The sequence below is a fragment of the Stylophora pistillata genome, chromosome 10 (assembly GCF_964205215.1).
Source record: "Stylophora pistillata chromosome 10, jaStyPist1.2, whole genome shotgun sequence".
NCBI lineage: Eukaryota > Metazoa > Cnidaria > Anthozoa > Scleractinia > Pocilloporidae > Stylophora > Stylophora pistillata.
The window spans coordinates 27351843-27373108 of NC_142528.1; the positions used below are offsets into that span (position 1 = coordinate 27351843).

General features: G+C 36.3%; 1 protein-coding gene across 2 annotated transcripts; it reads left to right on the plus strand.

The window, feature by feature from the left end:
• Positions 1-3554: 3554 nt before the first annotated feature.
• Positions 3555-15933, plus strand: LOC111323311 (uncharacterized). Of its 2 annotated transcripts, XM_088736327.1 has the most exons (4): positions 3555-3686; positions 11368-11569; positions 12591-12769; positions 14613-15933. In XM_088736327.1, the coding sequence occupies exons 1-4, from the start codon at positions 3645-3647 to the stop codon at positions 15054-15056; spliced, it is 867 nt and encodes a 288-aa protein (XP_088592453.1). In that variant the 5' UTR covers positions 3555-3644; the 3' UTR covers positions 15057-15933. The 2 variants fall into 2 exon arrangements, with proteins under 2 accessions (XP_088592453.1, XP_022782369.2); XM_022926634.2 differs by lacking the exon at positions 3555-3686 and having other exon boundaries at positions 9260-11569.
• The last annotated feature ends 5333 nt before the right edge of the window (positions 15934-21266 follow it).

Here is a 21266-nt window from a genome sequence, read left to right on the forward strand (position 1 = left end):
GCAGACACTTTCAGCTGATTAAGCTTGGAAACTGGCCCTCTTGTTTAAACACAGTAAACTTTTTGACTTTGTTTAAACAGATTTACATTAAAGACAGGAAACTATTAAGCCGTCAATTGATCTGACGGCAAGTTTTTCAAAGAATATTACTGATACCTTTTTGAATATTTTTGAACGAAAGGCATAATTTACGTGGAGTTGAAAGAAACTTATATTACCTCTTTGTGCTTATGTAACTTTTGATTAAATATCTTTTGAAATTTGAATAGCATCTCGTTCGGTACGGAAAATGGGTTTGAAACACGGAATATTTTAGCAACAATGATGATGCGCAATTGTAAAGGAGGTTTATTCTTTAAAGGGTATAGGTCTCTTTTACTACTCTTCATTCACTTGAGCTTCGGTCTTTTTCGATATTTCGTTTCGTACATGATAAGATTAACCCTTGACTTAACGACCGTACACATTTAGCACAAACATGACGAAAAGGTAAATCTCACGCAGCTTTTAATGTACCTATTGCTTCGAATGAATAGATAGACCACAACCTTTTCATGATTAGATAAGTACAATGACATAAAACTTATATTTTCCAGAGATAATTATAAACTGCAATGCGTTAAGTTTGTCATAGTAATCACTAAGTGCTTTCACATAAGAGGCTTCGACATTAAGTGGCCCTCGAACTGATTTGAAGGGTTGAATAAGGATACAGAATAGACTCACGCTTAGAACAAGATAATTTTGGTTTTATCAACTGAATGGATAATGCAAATTACCTTGCTATAATTACTCCCTCACCGAAGCAGCACCACAATTTCTTTACTTAGAAACTCGCGCCCCTTATTCACGCTTGGAACAGTTAGTTACTAAATCAGACCTGATAAAAAAGTGTGAATAATAGATTGAAATGAAGGTTACAGCAGCTGAAAGTGCCCAGCTTAATCAAAGATCAATTACGCCTTTCCCGTCAAAGGCATCTTAGCTAAGAACTCTTTTGGTTTCATCCCACCTTTGCACAGGACATGACAAACGTCTTGATCATTTTCGAGAAATCCTATCCATCGAGGTTTTCTATAAGATGCTCATATATCAGGACGTCTGAAGTTCATCTCGACTTTTTCTGTTTATTCTGATTTATATGTGCGAGAGGCATTTACAGTTAATGTCAAAAATCCAAGAAAACGAGACATGAACGTAATTCAAAACAAATGGATTTGAGAATTAATCAGTGTCTGCCTCCTGCACGAGTTTTACCCTTTGGTATACTGGGACTTTATAACATCCTTCAATCTTACCGTACTCCGAAGATCGCGAAGGTGATGTCTTCTATTAGTGATAACCATTTCGCGGTGGCTAGTACCGTGAATCTGGTGAAATTTAAACCACATAGGCCGAGGTGAATAATTTTCTTCTTTCTCATTACCCGCCCGCACAACAGTGCATTCAACGACGTGAGGAAAGTTTTTTGGGCTCTCTAGGGTTGTGTCGCCTCAGTCTATTTCATGATGTCTGTATGGCTTTGATACAAAATTAAAGCGATGTCTTACAAAATGCAAAATAGATAGGGAATCGAATATAACTTCACTTTCTTGATGATCTCCAAGGCCCTTTTTATAAGAAAACTCACGAGTTTGCTTGTAAGGATGATAGCTTTTGGATCATTCACTCGGCAGTTCCTTTTTTTATTTATTCAAATTAGCTGTTTACTAATAGTTTTTTGCCGTGGGGTAAGCATCCAACCTGACCTACCTGGTGATTTGTTTTCGCAGTATATGCCTAACTTTAGGCTTAAACACACCTATATGTTCAAGTTCTTTCAAACTCGAAATGATAAATGAATAATGAGTAAGAAATGAGACATATTTCAGCTTGGGATCGATTTCGGACGTACACTTATCACAATTTCCATAAAGTTGACCTGGTGGGGAAATTTCTTAAAAATAGTAGGCATGATGCATGGCCGTGCTAATTCTTCAATAATTGAATGGTTGGTATATTTGAAAAACTATCGTGAGCTTGACAATCTTAATTTCACCTCCAAACGTTTTAGATTAAAGGTAAACGCAGCTTTCCTGTGTCACTCCAACGCTGGTTATTAAATAGAGTCTTGTGGTAATAAACATGGTATTTTAAAAAAGACATGGGTACGTTTGAGATAATGGCCAGCCAATCAATCTGTCCTTTTGTTCCGAATCAAGGCAACTGAGTAAAGTGAAGAAATTATCGAAAATTAAACCTTTCATACCCTTACCATGCTGTAAACTTACAGGCAATCAACATTAATAAAATGACGCTATCCGTCTAGCAACAATCTAATGTGTGAAACGAACCTTAATTGCCTTGACACTTCGTGTAATCAGTCCAAACCTGATCAATCACTCCCCCTTGCGAAAAATTCCATCTCTATCAATTGTTTCGTTTTTATCCTTCATCATTTCAGTAACATCTTGCTCAGAATTTGTTGCTACGTCCAGTGGTCCTCAATTTGAGAAAAATAAACGAATGTTGCGTTTTTAAACGAAGGGTTCTTTATTCCTAAAGTTTTCTTTCAATCTTTTCCAACTCTATTTTTACATTGTCCCCCCCTGCATGTCAAAAGTCTTTACCTAACTTTTTCTTTTATCATAAACCAAAGTTTTCTAAATACATTTTCCTTGCATGACGTTGTTCAAGAAGTAAAACGTTGATTTCCGGCATATCTGTTTTCCGGCATGAAGAGTCGTTGAAGCTGTTCGTGTGAATGGATACTATTGCGGTCTTAAGTTGAATAATTTTCCTTGCCCAATCACTTGTTTTCGTTCTCCTACCATTTAATTTAAAACGCTAATAAACAGTCACCAATCTTTCCAAACAATATTGTCTTTAGAACAAAAAAAAAAAGTTGTGTTTACCAATGTTATCTCTCCTAAATGTTTTTTGAAACTTCGGATTTAGACTTTGAAAGGGTTTAGTCACCTTTTAATTTCAAAATGATCTTCCTTTTTGAGTCTTTATTCAATTAATTTTTAAAAACGCCTAAGTTTAACCAGGTTCGTTAAAGTGAGGTCCCTTCGAACGCCGCTTTTCTGATTATTAGTATTTGCCTTCGCATTTATTGAGCTTGTATACCACTTAAAACGGATTTAACGTCAATTAATAAATAAACAAAGGGCAGCTAGCGATCTTGTCAGCCGCATTTCGACTTATTACAACACTTTTCTTTATTACTAAAACATTTTACTGTCTTTCGATAATTCCGTAGTGTTTGCGAGTCGAGAACATATTCAGTAAAACCTACACGATACTGCTTGTTTCCGCTACAAACTTTCTCCTATAAAGAGACAATGCAGTGTTGCTGTAGCCAACCTACGCTTACTTTATTCTTCAGTTGTTTTTTTCATATCGTCCTGTTTTATCTTGTATCGGTGCTACATGCATCAGTTGTTAAAAGGGTCTAATGTGTCAAGTCCAAACTAAGAGAGGCCGCCAACATTTTGTCATAACGCGGCCTGTCTAAGCGACAGATGTATAAACATGCCTGTTATTTTATAAGGCACTCCATAGCAATTAAAGGTAACACGGGATTTATTACTAAAGGGAAAACACCCCAGCTTTTCTCAGTACATCCCTTTCCCCCGTCAGTAAAATCAACCTTGTAAACTATGGCGCAGTACTTAAACCATGGCAGGAAAACCCTTACCCAGGTAAAGTGAATGTTATTCCGAGGTACTGGTGCATTTTTTAAGCTATTTGAATTTCACAAGTTCAACTGATTATGTCGTTTCGAACCTTTTGTTTCTTTATGTTAAAAGGCGGAGTGATATAGTAGCTCATTGTGTCTCTTCTTGCGTATCTTTTGTTTAGGTTTGAAATGATATTCCACTCATGTCTTTCGTCTTGTGGTTTTTCTATCCGTTCAAATTCCTACCACCTTTCATTTCACCGATTCTATAAACAATCCTTATGTGCCATGATAACAATACTAATTTACTGAAATTGCTCATTAGATTACCCCCTTATTGAGACTCAGGCGACACGAACTTTCGGTTCGCTGGACCAGTTTTAATTTCCGGTGTAATGAGGGAGAAACTAGACATTCATTAAATCTTTAAAGTAAAAACTACTTCAGAAATGAGCGTAGTAACTCAGCAGGCAAAGCGCTTATTTGTTTAACCTGAGTGGAGCAGCGCTGGAAAACTTTTCCATTTTCGTCGCCTTTTGCAACTTTTGTAATGGCTGGGCTTAGGCTGATTTCATACGCCAAAAATGCTGCGCTTGTGTGTGAAGTTTCTCAATTTGATCGTCTTTTTCAAAACCGAGGACAAAATAACTGAGACAAATCTTGTAATGTTACAATTTGACTCGTTTCAAAATGTGCCGCCCTGGCACCCCCAACAACCTATTTTATCTCAAAGTAGACTAAAATCTTAAGGCAATGAGTGCGAAACACCCCGGCAAAGCCGGAATTGACTTTTAGTTCAACGAAGCGCGTAGAATGAACCTATGTAGTACATACATGTAATTCTCAAAAGACTTCAGAGAACATGGGAGGCTTGGTTGGTACTCACTGTAATTAACTGTAAGAACTGTGTACTGACATTGTAAATTCAGCTATAATTACCTGGATTATTACTGCAGTTAAATGGATTTGACATATATCATGTTTTTGAAGTCATGAAAAGTTACTAATGTCGTGTTTAATTCACCTGTTACACATTTTAGAATAATCGGCGAACAAAAAATGTATATATCTTTCGCAGTCCTCTAATTAGAAAAAAAAAATGTAATTTTGTTTATCACAATGAAATTAAAAGTTTCGAGGGTGGAAAAGGAGTTGGAACTATCCACAAGTCGGATTCATTGCCGAATGTTTAACTGTACGATTAATGCCTTTAATCCTTGGTGATCAAAAGAGGAACAGTTACTGTTTTTTTCAAAATGACAATGGTTCAACGGTGACGGATGTAAGAAAACTGAACCTAATCTGGCGAAGAGAGGGTTTTCTGTGGGAGTGGCCCTTTTTTCCCTTTTTTTTTTCTTTTCATTTAAGTCCACCGCAAAAATGAAAGAACTCAGTGGAAAACTTTCTCCAAATGTTTCATATACTCATCTGTGGTCCAAATAGAGTTCGGGAAAGCGTTCTTGCGGCCTCAGATTAAAAGGAATACGTTCGAGTGCTTGATCTAAACTCACAGCTTTTTATATTATGTAGCTGCTGTTTATGAGTTCACCATTAGGTCCACCAGTAAACCTTATAAACTGGTGGATATATTCGTATTGACCACCGGCCATCATTATACTCATTTGCATACCACGCAGCAATGAACATCATTCTATTGATAACAGGTACAACTTAAATTTATTAGCCTGAGTGAGCTTCCCGTGGGAAACAAACTCACCCACTGACATAAAAACAAACAATCGTGTTTTACTCCAATAGAATCAGAATAAAACGGACCTGGAGCTACATTTGTACATTCGAAATATTGGCCAATATATCAGTAAAAGAATCAGGTATGGTTTATACTTGCGATGGGAATAAACCGCATGTTTCTCTCAAATAAAAAAAAGAATGGAATGCGCCTGTTTGGTCGTGCAGTTCTAACGCACTCGTCAGCAGGCGCGTAGCGTGGTCATTTTTTCAAGTACGCACAAGTTCATATGATCTAGAAACCTAAGTAAACTGAACGAAAAATACTGCGTTCTTTACTTCTTGTTTGAAATAGTTGTGTGAATACAAGCAAAGAACAAAGCGTCTTGCCCTTATTTTGAGCAAACTTGGCGCAAACACAACATTGTTTTCAAATTTTTCTGGTCACTTCAAGTACGCACATGCGTGTATGCGTAGAGGACGCTACGCGTCTGCTCAGAGTTTGATGCACTTAAGTGCCTGCTGACTTAATTGAACTTTTGTCCTTTTTAAACACCAAAAATGCTGAAAAAGAATCATGCCACAAGCAAAACATGATAATACCATGTATTTTTAAATGATGCAGTCCTGTTATTTGTGAAATAACTTTCGTTCATCGGCCTGGTTTACCGCGCATCCTACTTGTACTAAAGAATTGAAGCAAAACTTTGCTAGTGAATTTTTGAAAAATTGCATTACGTGTGAGACCTGTTGCGTGGTTAGTGTCCATAGATTTTTTATTTTGCGCCTCGTGATTTAGTGAACTCTTTGAGATCGGCGCAATCACTCTGATCGTAGAGCGGAAAAACAAGATATAAAAACCTTTCGGGGGTTTGTTTTGCCTTTGCATTTCTATCTCAGCATGATAAAGCATGTTTGTTGAAATATCTACCAGATCCTCCCCCGTAAATAAAAGGGTGATACAAACGGGGTAGGTCTTTTTCAATTCATATTAATTCGTGTTCAGCTGGTGTTGCATACCTGCTAAAAACTTCTTTAACCACCCTGAAGAAAACATACAACAGAAGTTTCTTTTTTTCGGTCAAAAACTAGCTGTTCTTAATTGTTGCAATCGATTCATCTTTTCCAATTTTGGAACAGGTATACGACATAACTATTAAGCATTAAATTTGTTACAGAGCCCTACGATGAATATGCCACCGGCGAGCAACGTCAGTATCCCTTAGCTCTTTTTCATCATGGACACCATGAGGCTCCTATCCCCACCTTAATTCGCCCGTTATTTTCGTTGCTTAGACTGCGAAGCAACTACCAGCCCTTATCAGTAAATATCGGTGAACGAAAAAAAAAAATTACTAATAAATCTATTAGGGAGAATCTCTTATTAACAAGAATACAAAACAGTTATATTTTCATTCAGAAGAAAAATCGTGCGTGTAAGGCGTTGGAGTTTTCACGCCAAGTACGAAAGCTTTATGCGTTGATGAAGAGAGCTTAAAAGTTCTTGCTTCATGATCCGAATGGATCTCATATACAGAACGAAATGTAAAATTAACAAAAACATAACTAGGTATTGATTTTCTTCGGCTTTTGCTTTTAAATAAGTGTAAAAACTCTTCTTGAATGTTTTATTGATTTGGTGATCTTACTTGAACTTCGTATTCAGTAATAATTAATTCTCGGTTGTTTCTTTTATTCAGCGAGACTCAAATTCAGGTATCACAGTGTCGACACGGCCTTTATGCTTGGATAAGGGGTCGTACCAATACAGAAATTTCCCGCTCTTCAAGCCTTGTAATACCAGTGATCAAAATTGGACAGAGAAAGGTCGAAATTAGCTCATATCTTTCGCTCTTTAACCTTTTGGAAGAATTAAACAGCACAGATACCTTGAAACAATTTCATTTGAAGATTAGAAACACATTATGCATCAAATACCAGTTCTTTACCAATGTCCTTTTGCGTTTTATTCACTGGCATCATGGCGTGTGTCGAACAAAAAACTAACTATACTTGTTTTTGTTGTACAGGGATGCCGAAGCGCTCGAAAAATATGTATGTAATGTCAAGAGTAGATTTGAAAATTCCCGTTGTTCGAAATTAAATAATTTTCATATGAACAGAAATGGTGATGAAAAGTTAAAATACAAAGGATATCATTATTGTGCACTCCGGTCATGTTTTGTTTTCTTGTTGAGCTCACACTATTATGAAAGCAAGCACGTCAGTTTTACACCCACGTAATTTTTTCTTTTAACCCAGTGCAAGCAAAGTCAAAAACTAATATGTATAAAGGGGCATTAAGTAAGCCACCAAATGGTTAGAATCAGTCAGTCCGTTAGTCAATGTTAGAGGACTCTGTCGGCATCATGATAATGATCGAACTAACATTTAACGGAAAAAGACTAAACTGCCAAAACAAAACACGATTGTTTCAAAGCGATACGAGTGAAGAAGAAAAGGATTAAAATTATTGTGTTTTCTACCTGCTACCGTGGCTCAATTTCTTTTATTTGGCCGAAACTTACAAAGGAAAGCGGGTTGCAAACATATCTAATTAACATCTGTTGAGGTCATTAACAAGCTACTTTATTCTGTAACTAAGAGATTAATCACACTAGTAGGTAGGTGATGACACGGGCTGCGATCAGAGAACAAGATGAAAAAAATATGAGTAATTTCTCTCAGTAGCTTTATTGCTTCAGTTTTCGTGAAGAACGTTTGAAATGTCTAAAATGTTATTAAACAAAGGAGGTCTTATCTGATATGTTGGATAATTTTTTTTCTTACTACAAGAGCAGAGACTAAAGCTTAAGTAAATTTATGCAGTCTAGTTAATTTTCTTCTATTAGTATACTGGAAACCATAGCTAATCGTATGTGCTAAGATTTATGGTATTTTTCGTATTTTTTTTGTGAACGAGTCAGTGTAAAGAAATCTTACCTATTGTCAAAAAAAAAAAAATAGTCAAAACGACTGAAAAAATGCCTATAATATGGTGTGTACGTGTATTTTTTTAAAAATAAGTGTTAACTTGCTTTCGCCTTCGTGGCCTAAAGCCGTCTCATACGCAAGGTTAAAATGATATTTTGAAACGTTCTTTTGACTAAGCTTTGGGAGAGATGAAGCAAAAGAAGAGAGAGGGAGAGGTTCTATTTCGCGAGAATCCAATCTTTGAGCCAATTAACTACAATCTTCAAAAACTGCGAGTTTTGCGGGCATATTATTTAAAGAGTACCTTCAGTTTTCATTTGCCTCAAAAAGAAAAACCTAACAAAAACAAACTCTTTAATTGCTTTTAAAACGCGGTTATATTTGGTCCTTCGGTAAGTTTCCAACTTGAATATCATTAATGTCGATACAATTTATATCACCGAGTAATTAACCTTTTTCGTAACAAAAATGAGATTTTCGTTCAGTTGTCGCTCAAGTATTTGCGCAATTATCTTGCCTCCTTGGAGATCCCCAGTCGATGAATCATGATCAGTCTTTTAAATACTAGTCTTTCTTCTCACTCTTTTTTTGCCAAAGAGAAGAATACCGAAAAAAAGAAGGAAAAATTCAAAGATGATTATTTTAGCCGGTACATTTTGTTTTTCAAACTTACCGTGAAAAATGACAAGGGCTCATTTCGATACCCTTGCGTTTGTGGACAGATGTATTTTATCTAGGCAAAAAGACAACGCAAAACTAAAGAACTAGCAGCTACAATAGAACGCAGTATCAAATTCCTGTTTACAATCGACATTCGAGACTTCAAGGTCGTTCTCGAATCAAGATAAATTAAAAAAAAGCGCGTTTTTTTATACTCTATTAATACCAGGTAGTTCGACAGTTTGTATCGTTGTAAATTCGTAATATCCTCGTTACTACTTAAAATTAAAGCCTTTTCTTTACTGTCACACACTTAAGTGTTTATTAAAAGCATTTTTATAAAAACAATTTACACGTCCGATCACGTGATCACAGTCCTTGGAACAATGCAAGTGGAATATTTGATTTAAGCCAATCAGTTTGAAAGTCGGCTTGTTCAGCTGACGAAGATGTGTTTTAATCCCTATTTAATATTTCCTCTCAAGAAATAACTCTGAAAATGAAAATAAAAGAATCAAAGGCACGTTTCAAATTTCGTAGCATTGTTTAATTTATCTGGTTTGTTCAGTTAAGGATTCGATCTTTATTGATGTCGCTATAATATAACTTATCTGGACCTCTTATATCTTTTATTGTTCCGACCAAAGTTATGTTAACTGTCTCTTATACTACCTCGGATGATAAAAAGATGCACGCATTCATATCTGTAACACCACAAAAAACATTTACCTAACTGGAACGATTTTAAACCATTGCGCGTCTGAAAAGATTAAAGGTGCATTGAAAAGCTCAGCAAAGAAGTAGCACATTAGCTTACCTCTCTAGGGTTATGCAATAAATTGAACGTTTTATGTCAAACGATGAAATTTTTAAAATATATTAAATCATTTTTCGACATATTTCTATGTTGAAATCGCCATTTTCCGCTCTAATTACGACATATTGAAGATTGCTCAACGTAACACTACTCTGTCTTTTATTTTGTCTGTGATCTCATGTTAAGTTAAGTAGCTTTCAATGGACACAGTGGTTATGTCGCGATACCTCCCAGTTGTAGGGATATTGCAATAGGGGTTTAACTGTAAGACAAAAAACAGGGGATGTAATGGATGCAGGGGGAACCGAACGCAATGATGCAATCCAAAAAATTTCTGCCTGAACCTCGCTTGAAAAAAAAAAAAGGATAAAAGACTAAGAGCCAACTAAAGAAGAAAAACGCAAATGAAAAGATAATTCTTCGTCTTAAGAAATGAGGATAACAAAGAAAACCACGGGTAGCGTTAATTTTTTCCAACCTTTTTTTTTTTTGTTAATTACCGGTAGAATTTATATTTGAGTATGTCCGCACCGAGGTGATGAATTTATTTCAATTACTTAGCATAGCGGCTAGCTCACCAAATGAAAGGCTGTAAATTAATTAATCATTACGCGCGCTGATGTTCGCTTCTTCGAGCAAGACAAACGTACTTGATTCAACATGACAAGCTGACAACAAGCTGATATCGAACGCAGAAAATTCATTCAAAAATTCAAAATCCTGTGTTTTTTGAGTCTCTTGTATTTTACTCGAGACAACTTGAAGCGGCTTCTTGAAAAAGTGTGACCATTTGGTCGTCGCCTTTGTTAAGGTGGCGAAAAATTCCTCGTCGATCGAGAAGCTCTAGTAAGCATTTGACGAGTATTTTGCGCCCCCTAATTTCGAGTCTTCTTATTACATGGGGAATAATTCATTAAACTATCACTTGTGATCCTATTAGCATTAAGCTTGATACCAGCTGTGCATACGAGGAGCAGGTGAATTTTTTGTACTTCCCACAATTCAAATAGCAACATGGAGTGTTTGCGCTAAAATGGCAATCGGTTCGAATCTACGTTCAAGCGATGACAGATCTTCCTTGTTAACTAGAGTACACTGTGGCGATTTTCCCGAGAACAATTTTAGGAATATTACGCTTGCTTGCCAGTCGCACGATATCAAATGCTTTAATTCCATATTTTCCTTGCTAATTAGGCAAATTATTTTCCCGGTCCAAGGCTTTCACGCCCGATCGCTATTTGGTGTCCGCCCGATGCGTCTGACCAATCACAAGCGAGCAATAGTGAGGTAGCCACTCTTAGAGGTCTTTGTATTATATTATGACCGGTTGATTGAATAGTTATTTGATTTGCAAACTTCAGGATGAGCAAAGAATACACTTCAGAATTCATTGTATAATTCCATTAGCAAAAAATAATAGGCAGCCTTTAAATATCGCCATAGTTGGATATAAGGAGTCAGTCATTTGGTCACGTTCCACATCACATCAAGCACAGGCATTGTCCGTTGTATCAAACCGCGCTGCTTATACTCGTAACGAGGTCCTTTATCCATGAGCATGGAAAGTAACTTACAAGGGCATCCTCATCGTACATTTTTTCAGTCGCCTTTCTATACCATGGTCTCGCCCCGAGTTCAGAACATCTCAAGTGCTAGCAGTTTGCCATATGCCGCGGCTGATTCTTGCTGTTCAGTTCCTAGTTATTTACCGTATCACTCCTTCGCCAATCGACCCTACGACGTTCCATGCGTATATCACCCAGCTTCATTTGTCGATCCCCAACTTCAACTTGCGGCTTTTCAAGGTAAGAATTACGAATATAATTTTTTTTTTAAATTTAAATCGTAAAATTTTAATTCTTAAAATTGCGTGAATCCTGTTTTTAAAACTGTAAAGTTTACTTTGTGGAGTGAGTCATTTGTGTCTAAACCTAGTCGAAACATTAAGTAATTGTTCGTGTCGCGAAAAATCGTATTAACTAATTTGTCCTTGACATTTTGTGGACCGATAAAACGGCGGCATATTTTAGGTGAACTATGATTAGATTTAAAAAAAGTGAGCAAAAATAAACACGGTGATATTTTTTCGCGGATTATCTCATGCGATAACTGAGATTTTGGGATCAGCGAAAAAGATAACTGTAACAATTTAACGATTGGCTTTGTTTTCAAGATTTTGCTTTCATCGTGTTCCGCCTCTTGGTTACGTGTAGGTAGGAGAAATATTTCTCTCGAAAAATAATGGGTAAAACAGAAAGAGAAATAAGCAATAATCGCAAATTGTTTTCTCAAAATTAGGAACCAAGGACAAAAGAAAAAAGGCTTCCAATAGAAAAGTTTTCGAGGAGAAGAATTAGAAAATTGCTAACATCGCTTAAACAAGTGTTTTATTGCGTGAAAAGAATTCATAGTTGGTAAAATATGTTTGTTAATTATGCGCGTCAGGAATGAAGTTAGAAGTTTGAACTTGTTTTATTTCCAGGTATGGTATTTCGTAAAAGAGGATACTGACAGATTTCCTGTGTGTGTACATATTCCGTTAAGAACGCCATAACAAATTAATTTTTTCGTGTTGTCCTCTCATTTTTGCACTCTCATGGAATAACTCTCAACCTTTAGCACAAATCACAAGTTGTAAGAGGAAGTCAGTTCATTTTCGTAAAACAGTAATTAGAAGTAAAAGGAAAATGATTTTAACGTTATCACGTTCTGGCCCTCTGGAAAGTCATACCTTAACTGAAAGATATCGACTTAAAAAAAGACGGAAAAAAACACAGTCTGATCATGGTTTTGCTGAAATAAATCGTGTCCTAATTTTTATCTCAGGGCAAAGGTTCTTGGATCATTTGAGGCCACATAAGCCACGAAGGATGCGAGTGAGAACGAATTTCAGTCCTTGGCAGCTAGAACAGCTTGAGAGAGCGTTCGAGACAACGCATTATCCTGACGTGTTTATGCGCGAAGCTCTCGCCTTGAGATTAGACCTAACAGAAGCCAGAGTTCAGGTGATTTCTCTCACGGCCAAACGGCAGTGAGATAGGAAACTTATTTATGAAAGTTAAAGCTCGTTGAGTCTATAAACATCAGGTGTTAAATCTTATTTTGTCTTGGATGTATCAAGAGAAGAAAAGGATCGCATTTTAGGTTGCTACGTCTTGCTCTTACTTACTTCGTAAGAAAATTTCGAAAATATCCTTGTAAAACTCACAATTAATCAGGTTTGGTTAACAATACACTCCTACGAACTACAGCTGAATCGAACGCCCCGGAATAATAACATTTGTTCAAGCTTCGCTGTTTGTCTTTTGCGTGTTTGGAAACATCCTTAGAGCGAGACATACGGAGGACAATCGGCGTTCTAGTTCTACTAGACCGGGTAAACCGAACTGAAAACACTTCTGTCCCTAAAATAGTTTCCATTCATAGTAATATTTCAAAGAAAATCTTCACTTTGAAATTACTTTTCTTTCCTGAGTCGAGTCGGACAAAATTCGCGCAATATAGCGGGTAAATAAATCATGAAACAAAGAGTTATTTCTTTGGTCGAAAGGTGAAGGAAAATAACCACACATTTGTATCTTAATTTTGACATAGTGTCACTTTATCTGTGTTACAATGCTAACTTGCTGTCCCGATATTTATACATTTTATCCGTTAATTTTCTTTTCGCTTACATTGATGATTTGACAGATGGGAGGAGATCAGCTAGTCAATGAGACTGACCCGCCAGCCAAAGAAAAATGTAATTCGCTTGAACCGGGGAACATTTATTTCGTTCTCGCTTATTCGCTTAGCTTCCGAGCAACGAAAAAAGGGGCGGCAGTTCATGATAAACTAAGACTTCCCAACTCTGAGAGAAATTCGCAATAAGGAATCGGAAGTAAAAGACAAAATTATCACCGCGAAAGGTTTTGTTATGATTAACTGAATAACTGGCTTGCCTGAAAGGAGGAATCTTTTTCAAGATGTAATATATATATATATAATTTTTTTTAATGGAGAAAAGCAATTATTTCTTTGCCGTTGAGGAAGTGATCATTGTCTATATTGAGTGTGATTTTTTTTTTTTTACGCCACGCTTCGTTCTATTCTTCGCTGTTTCAAAATTCAATGCGCGTCACGCTGTCTATAATCTCATTTATTTTCCTTTGATTAAAATTTTTCAGCAACGGAATAGAAATAAAAGCACCAAATGTCGCTCTCCCATCCACGATGTGGTGAATTCTGGTAAAATGTGAATGACAATGCCGTAAAATGAAGTAATAAGTGTTGACAAACTTTTTCATTTCTGTTTTTTTTTTCTTTCAATGAATATGGATGAACCCGAGTTACATCTTTAAATAGGATGGGTAAAGAAACCAAACTGGAAAAAAAGGGATGAGTTTGAAATGCAAATTCTCTTGTTCTCTTCTATGGCAGCGCATTGTTAAAAGCCACAGCGACAATTTTACTAATGAGAAAGGAATAAATGCTCTCTAATATTTTACTTATCTCTTCATGGCATAAAAAACGTTTTCATAAATGGTTCGATTTTGTTTCAACTCGTTGTATCAAAACACTTGTCAAACGACAGGTCGACAATTTTATTTAGGAATTACTCAATACGACCGCAAAAAGAGAAATTTTAAAGATCATTTTTGTCAAAATTTGCATGAAATGATTCTCTGATTCTTTTTACACGCAATAAATCGATCGCTCTTTCAAACGCACTTATAATGATAGTAAATAATAATAAAGGTTATTGTATAAAACCACATGCTCCCAAATCTCAAATCATGCTCGCGGTAATAAAACAATGCTTTTAAAGTAACCATTTAATTTTATTTTCTCGCTTGGATTTTTTCTCAGGTATGGTTTCAAAACCGACGAGCGAAATGGAGGAAAAGAGAGAAAGCTAAAGATGACCAAGAAGGCGACAAGGGTTCGGTCGAAAAAGAAGAAGGAGACGTGGATTCGACGAGGAAATCAAACGGAGAGGATTGTGAAAACAGCGATGCAGAAGTTAAAATTGAAAAAGAGAGCACGGAAGGCGAAAAAGAAACAAACGGCGACTTGGAGAAGTCAGAAGACAGCCTTTACCAAGGACAAGGGCGGAAACGTGTCAAAGATGAATACTTAGCTTTACAGTGTGGGCGGCATCAGGGTTGCGATAGCCATGTTTACGATCAAGAACACGGCTTCAGAGATATAGAGTATTTCGAGAAGATAAGAACTTCGAGCATAGCCGCTCTGCGACGCAAGGCTAAAGAACATGAAGTGCTGCTGACTTCACAAAATCATGATCATCATTAAGTGTGGAAAATTGGGCCCACTCGGTCATGGAAGAAACACGTCGACATGAACCTTAGCCATGAAACAAGATCGTGGCTAATCGTGTCTTTGTTAATGAGACGGAGTTGGCGTTTCTAATGTAAACTATTTCACCAGTGTAAATAATCTTGCCGATGCGCATTTTAAGTGTGACATCTCTAGAGAAAAGCATTCAGTTGTTAATACAACCCCAATGAGTTAGGTTGCCAAATATTGATTAATGAAGATATATAATGTTCCGCAGACGGACCAAAACTGCCACGTTTCTGCCAAAAACGCAACTGTACAAAATGATTCTTTGTTTAATGACAGAGTGACTAAACAAATATTATTTCATCTCAATGACCCAATTTCTGGTGATGGGCGGATAATGTCGGAAAAAGCATAAAGAATCCCACACCCACGACATGAACAAGAGCGAACATTGCCGACTCGGTTTTACGTCAGTGATACGTTGGTTGAAAAAAGCTGAGTTTCCATGTCGAACCCTCTAGGCCGAACCCTCTATGCCGAACCCTCTAGGCCAGGCAAAGTACTAAAGTGTTTTGAAAAGAGGACGTAATAAAAACGGTTTGTCTCGTGTAAAAAAATGACCTAAAAGAACATTAAAATAGTTAGCATTGCTGGAAGTTTGTTACCGATATCGCCATATCGGATATCTACTGACTGGACATTACATACTTGTAACTATCTTAAAAAGATATCCTTTTTGTTCTAAGTATTCGAATATCGTAAACACCAGATGTTTATCTGGACTAGATTTCAAAGAGGAAAAGAAAGTTGTACGAGTTTAAAACTCTGTTATAATTTGGTCATTTGGAACGAATATTGAAATAAAACTAAAATGTTACACTTTGAAGCTGGAGAGTCAGTGTCTCTTGAAATCGCTCTTAAGTAAAAGAAGATAATCCCAAAGCGAAATATTTCAAAGCCGAACAAAATTGTGTCTTTAACTTGGAGGCTGAGTCACTTAAACTGAATGCAAAGGTATCTCTTTGCATCGTTTTATTAGAAACTGATCATAAAATATAAACACCATCGTTTTTCACGAACATCAAATTTCACTCTTCCACCATTTTTATTTGTATCTCAATTGACTGAAATAGTATTAACATTATGGCCGGAAAAAAACCTTGTTACAGTCATAAGTAACAACCTTCGATATGACATTTGAAAGAACTAAAATGATTGGAACACACCTTCACCCTGAAAACTGAATACTTTTAAAATATATTTTACAATTCAAACTGACTAAAATGAAACACACATGATTCCCTGTTACTCTGAGTTTCGTGCTTTCGCACTCGTCAGACAGATTAAATCTGTCTGACGAGTGCGAAAGCACGAAACTCAGACGGTAACAGGGAATGTGTGTTTCATTTTAGTCAGTTTGAATCGTATTTCGCTCTACACTCACGTGTATTGAGCACTTTCTCGCAGCATTTACAACAATTTCCCACAATTAAAATATATTTTATATATTCAACATTCCCGTTTCGTTCCTGTATACCATGCTATTTTTTACAGTAATGAGCGTTTTTTTTTTTTATTTGCAGTGTGAAATGTTTCCTGAACAAAATTTCCAGCGAGTAAACTATTGATCACACCAGACTCAACGAAATAATTTTCAATAATTCAAAACGGAAATCTTGTCAATGTTTTTAATTTGAAGCGCCTTTACTAGCGACTTAAGTCTTTCCCATCGGTCCATGGCTAGAAAAACCGGAACAACTTTTTCTCATGGTTCTTCTGCGGAAAATGCGTTCTCGAAGCACTATATTTCCATTTAAAACAGACACCATTAATACATCTCACAAAGATCTATCTTTATTTACTTTAACTTTGCTACTTCTCGCAAAATTGATCGTAACATATGTTGAATTTCGCTGTGGTGTACCATAAAACAAGCTATGCATGTTTACGACAGTAATTTGACTCACTTTTGTAAAGGTGGTGGTTTTTGTATCCTGCAAATTCGCAACATCGTTTTCTGAGGTTAATTAGCGTCTTTCAAGTATTCGCCAAAGATTTTTACACAACAGCTGATGGATAAACACACATTTCGTTCCTGAAATGGGATAATTTCATTTGCAACAGCATTAAAAGGCCCACGAAGCTGTGCAGATTATAGGATGAAAGAAACTCTGTTTCCATTCAATTTACGCGACTTCACTAAATCCTTGAGTTCTGCCACTCGATATTCAATTTTCATTTTCCACACACGATCGGCACCAATTAAACTAAAAAATATCGTCAAGCATAATTTTTTAATTGCGGAAATCTTAAAAGGTCAAATTAGCTGGAATACCAATGACTTAGGCAGATGAAATGAGCCCGTTTCGTTTCGGTTTTGTGTCAAATATTCGCCTATTAAAAATATGTCTCCCGGCGTAAGCCTTTCTTCGCAGAGTCTGAACATTTATCAGTGTGATTTCATTTGTCTTCTTCAAAACAGATAAAGAAACGAGGTTGAAATGTTGCGAAATGTAGATAGAAAGGTGATTTCCACAGGTGGATATAGTTTGAAATTATATTGCAAACGGCGTAGAATTTAATTATTTCCCCATTTGGTCTTGTCTCTCGGATGAGAACTATTAATCTGCTAAACGCCGAATACATACAACCGTTGCGGAAGTGGCAATTGAGTATTAGAACACAAAAAACCACTTTCCTTTATTTAGTCCTTAATTTATTCGTGGGAATTTTATTGCTGGGATTGAATACTGCTACCAAATGAGCCATCAGGCATCCCATTGTGGGATTCTTAAAAATTGATACGCAAACTTGAACTAAGAAGTGGAAAACACGCCGACTAGAACTGTCGTAAAACGTACGGATGTCCACGCCGTCACCACATGTTCGGTTCTCATAATTATTATCGCATTTCGAAAATCGAATCAGTGATTGCTGCGGAGCTTGTAAAATGGATTTTGTTCGGCGTAAATGAAATGAATTAATGGAAAATTCTTAATTGTTTTCGCACACCGACTTCTCGGCCTTGTGGGAAAATTAATCGCTATCCCAAACAACCCAAAGTGTATTTCTTTAAATTCTCTGACTTAAAATAAAAAGGTAGGGGCGCGTTCAATTTTTTCACTAGTATATCAAAGATGAAAAAAGTTTTAAAATAATTTATTGCTTCAGAATGAAGTTACTTTGCGTTGGTGTGTTTTAAAACCCTTGATCTTTATGCAAAATGTGTCTCATTCAAAATAAAGGAAAATTAAACCTTGCGTCTTGTTAAGGTTCATTCAACTCGACTCGCCAGATCATTTTCCATGTTTGCTGTAGCTGCTAATTTAGCTGAAACATCACCTTCGAAATTTTTCGCGTTTCACACCTGGGTCAACAATACTCTAAAAGGTTTACTGGTTTATTTACTCAAATAAAAAAAAAAAAGATCAGTATCAAATTTGTCGAGTAATTTAGCACGCAAATGATCGACGCTCATTTGAATTTAGACGAGATTATAGATTTACCAGGCCAGGTTGTTTAACTAAACGCAACAACATTGTCAGAAATCAGAGCCGACAAAATTAAACGCGGAAAATCGAGGTTTTGTCGATTCTATCACCAGCAAGGTCATCAAACGATACAGCGCTTTTTAATCACAAAAGTGATATTCAAATTAAATGTTTTAGTTGCCTTACCCCTCTAATTTGTCACCACTACACATATATATAGATATATATCGGAAAACTGTTCGCCTATTTTCGCAACAATAAACCGAGCACATACTGATATCAGCTTTAGAATTGACGAGTCTAAATTACCATCTCAAAACCAGGTAAATTCTTCGTTTCCTAGAGAAAAGGCAATCAGGTTTTGAAATATGTATACTGAATTTTAACCTGCCAGATTCAAACCAAAATGAAAAGAATAAATTATCTTTATTTTGTTTGTAAGGAAATTGAAAAAATTATAAAATTGTCTTGCGTGCTATCGATAAGGAAACCTCACCTACGCCTTTTTTCATTTCACAAAAAAAAAACAAAAAAAAACGCTTCTTTTCGGTATGGAATGTTTTTTGGACTACAACAAGAATACAATAGCCGTTTCCTGGAGGCGTTTTATTCCGATATGTAAAACGTATGGCCGCCATCTAAGCTTGAAAACCTGAAGGATCAGTCCGAGCTAAGAAGCAGAGATCACGAAATTACATAAGAGCCGATTTGAACAAAAGTGCTGTCTTGGGTCTCTTTTTATCAACTCGACGCATATCACTCTAGTCTATTTATTAGTCGAGGAAATCTTGACATCAAACCAGTGAAAGATTGGCTATGCAATCTTGCTCGCTTCAAGCAAAAGAAAAAATAGAAATGGTGTCTGATGTCGTTGAAGCCAGAGAAGTCAATTCTCTTTCGGTTTTAAGTCCTATTTTGACCTTATTTTTTCTTTTTTGAGAAGAAAATTGTAAACAAAATTTCGAACAACCTTGAGGGCAAACAGAGCTTTAAATAAAACCAGAAAAAATGCCAAACTGTGTGATCATGTACCCGTTTCTGTGATTGTATGTTTTAATGCGATGGGTGCAGTTCCGTGAGGTAAACGTTGGTTCATCAGTGCAACACTGCATACCTAAGATCAATTTTCAGACTGAAATAAACTTAAAAAAAAAAAAAAAAAAGAAGTGAATCATAAGTAAGTTCTAAATTTCGCTTGATACAAAGTAATCCAAAAGGAGTGCTAAATTCTGGATAAAATGTCTCTTAAAAGTTTCAAGCAAATCGGTTTTGCTCAGTTTTGCGCTCATTTTCAGTCTATAGTAAAATATATTTTTCTGAGATAACAAAGTCCAGGAAAAAATATCACCTTCCTGAAAAAGAACTGAACAGAACCTCGCAGAAATTCTGCAATCACTAGAACGCTAGCGAGATAAATGAGGGAGAACGAAAGTAAAAAGGAAACTTTATCATTAAAAGGTTAATCGTTGTAATGGAAATAAGGATTGTTAACCATAAGAAGCGAAAATAAACTTTCTGCACGATGTACTCTTTTCACTCTGAGCTCATGTCTTGAGGAAAACATAATTAAAAATTTTTTCCATCCCAGTAGTACACAGAACCCAAGTCACATATAAATCTACGTTGCATTGCTAAGATCGCCAACGAATTCCCTTTCGTTGGTTGGTGAAGCATGAGGTTTAAAATCCTTAAAGGCACTAAATTTTCTGTTTTCCTGCTCTTAAACACATCTTTACATTTTATTTGTCTTTTTTGTTTTCCAAAAAAAAAATATCCCTTTTTAACGGGGAGTGGCAACAGGGAAGGTGATTTTCTCCTATGTTTCAGTTATAGGCATTAAAATGTTAAACTGTAAACTCAGCTGGCACGAAATCATTTCTTAAGCTTGATGTCATTTTAACCAACACATACAGTAGTGTCAGGTGAATATGCCAAAAAAAATTGGCCAAGACGTTTGGATTTACATTACATGTAAGTAATAATGATTCAACAACGGTATACCACGCGCTACCCCCGAAACGTGGGCGCTTATTTGAATAGGGTAACTAATTATAACATTAATGCGTAAAAACCCTTTCCGACCCGAAAATGGATCATTTTTTTCGTTCTTGTCATTTCTTTCAAGAAATTTACTCTTCTCATTTATCTCATTCACGAAACAATGACTCGGCTCCATATGAATCGGAGACCGTGGTGCGGTGAATTGGACTGTGACACAGATTTACTCAGATGTTTTCATAAGCCTCCGTTCTCGCCATCGACACCACGCCTGTCAACAATAATTTCCAAAATCAAATTCACATTTTCTACAACGTAACAACTAAAGGCTTATCCTCTCCTTTGGAGACCTCTAAGAAAGGTTCTGTTTTCGGTGGCAAGCTTCACGGTTTGGTCTGGACAGAAGACCAAATCAGTGAAAAAGAAGAAAGGCGTTCTAAAATCTCTTCCGATTATACTTTTTTTACAAGGGGTACCAAGTTCCGTTTTATGGAATGGTAAAACTATAAACAAAACAACGCCCTTCAACACGCCATTTTTCATAGCTGTCTTTTCTTTATCAGAAGTAAGGCTACAAAAGTGGATCAAGAAACATCACTTATCACGAAAAATAGTCAAACATCTCAACTTTTTCATAGCTGCCATTTTTCATAGCTGTCTTTTCTTTATCAGAAGTAAGGCTACGAAAGTGGATCAAGAAACATCACTTATCACGAAAAATAGTCAAACA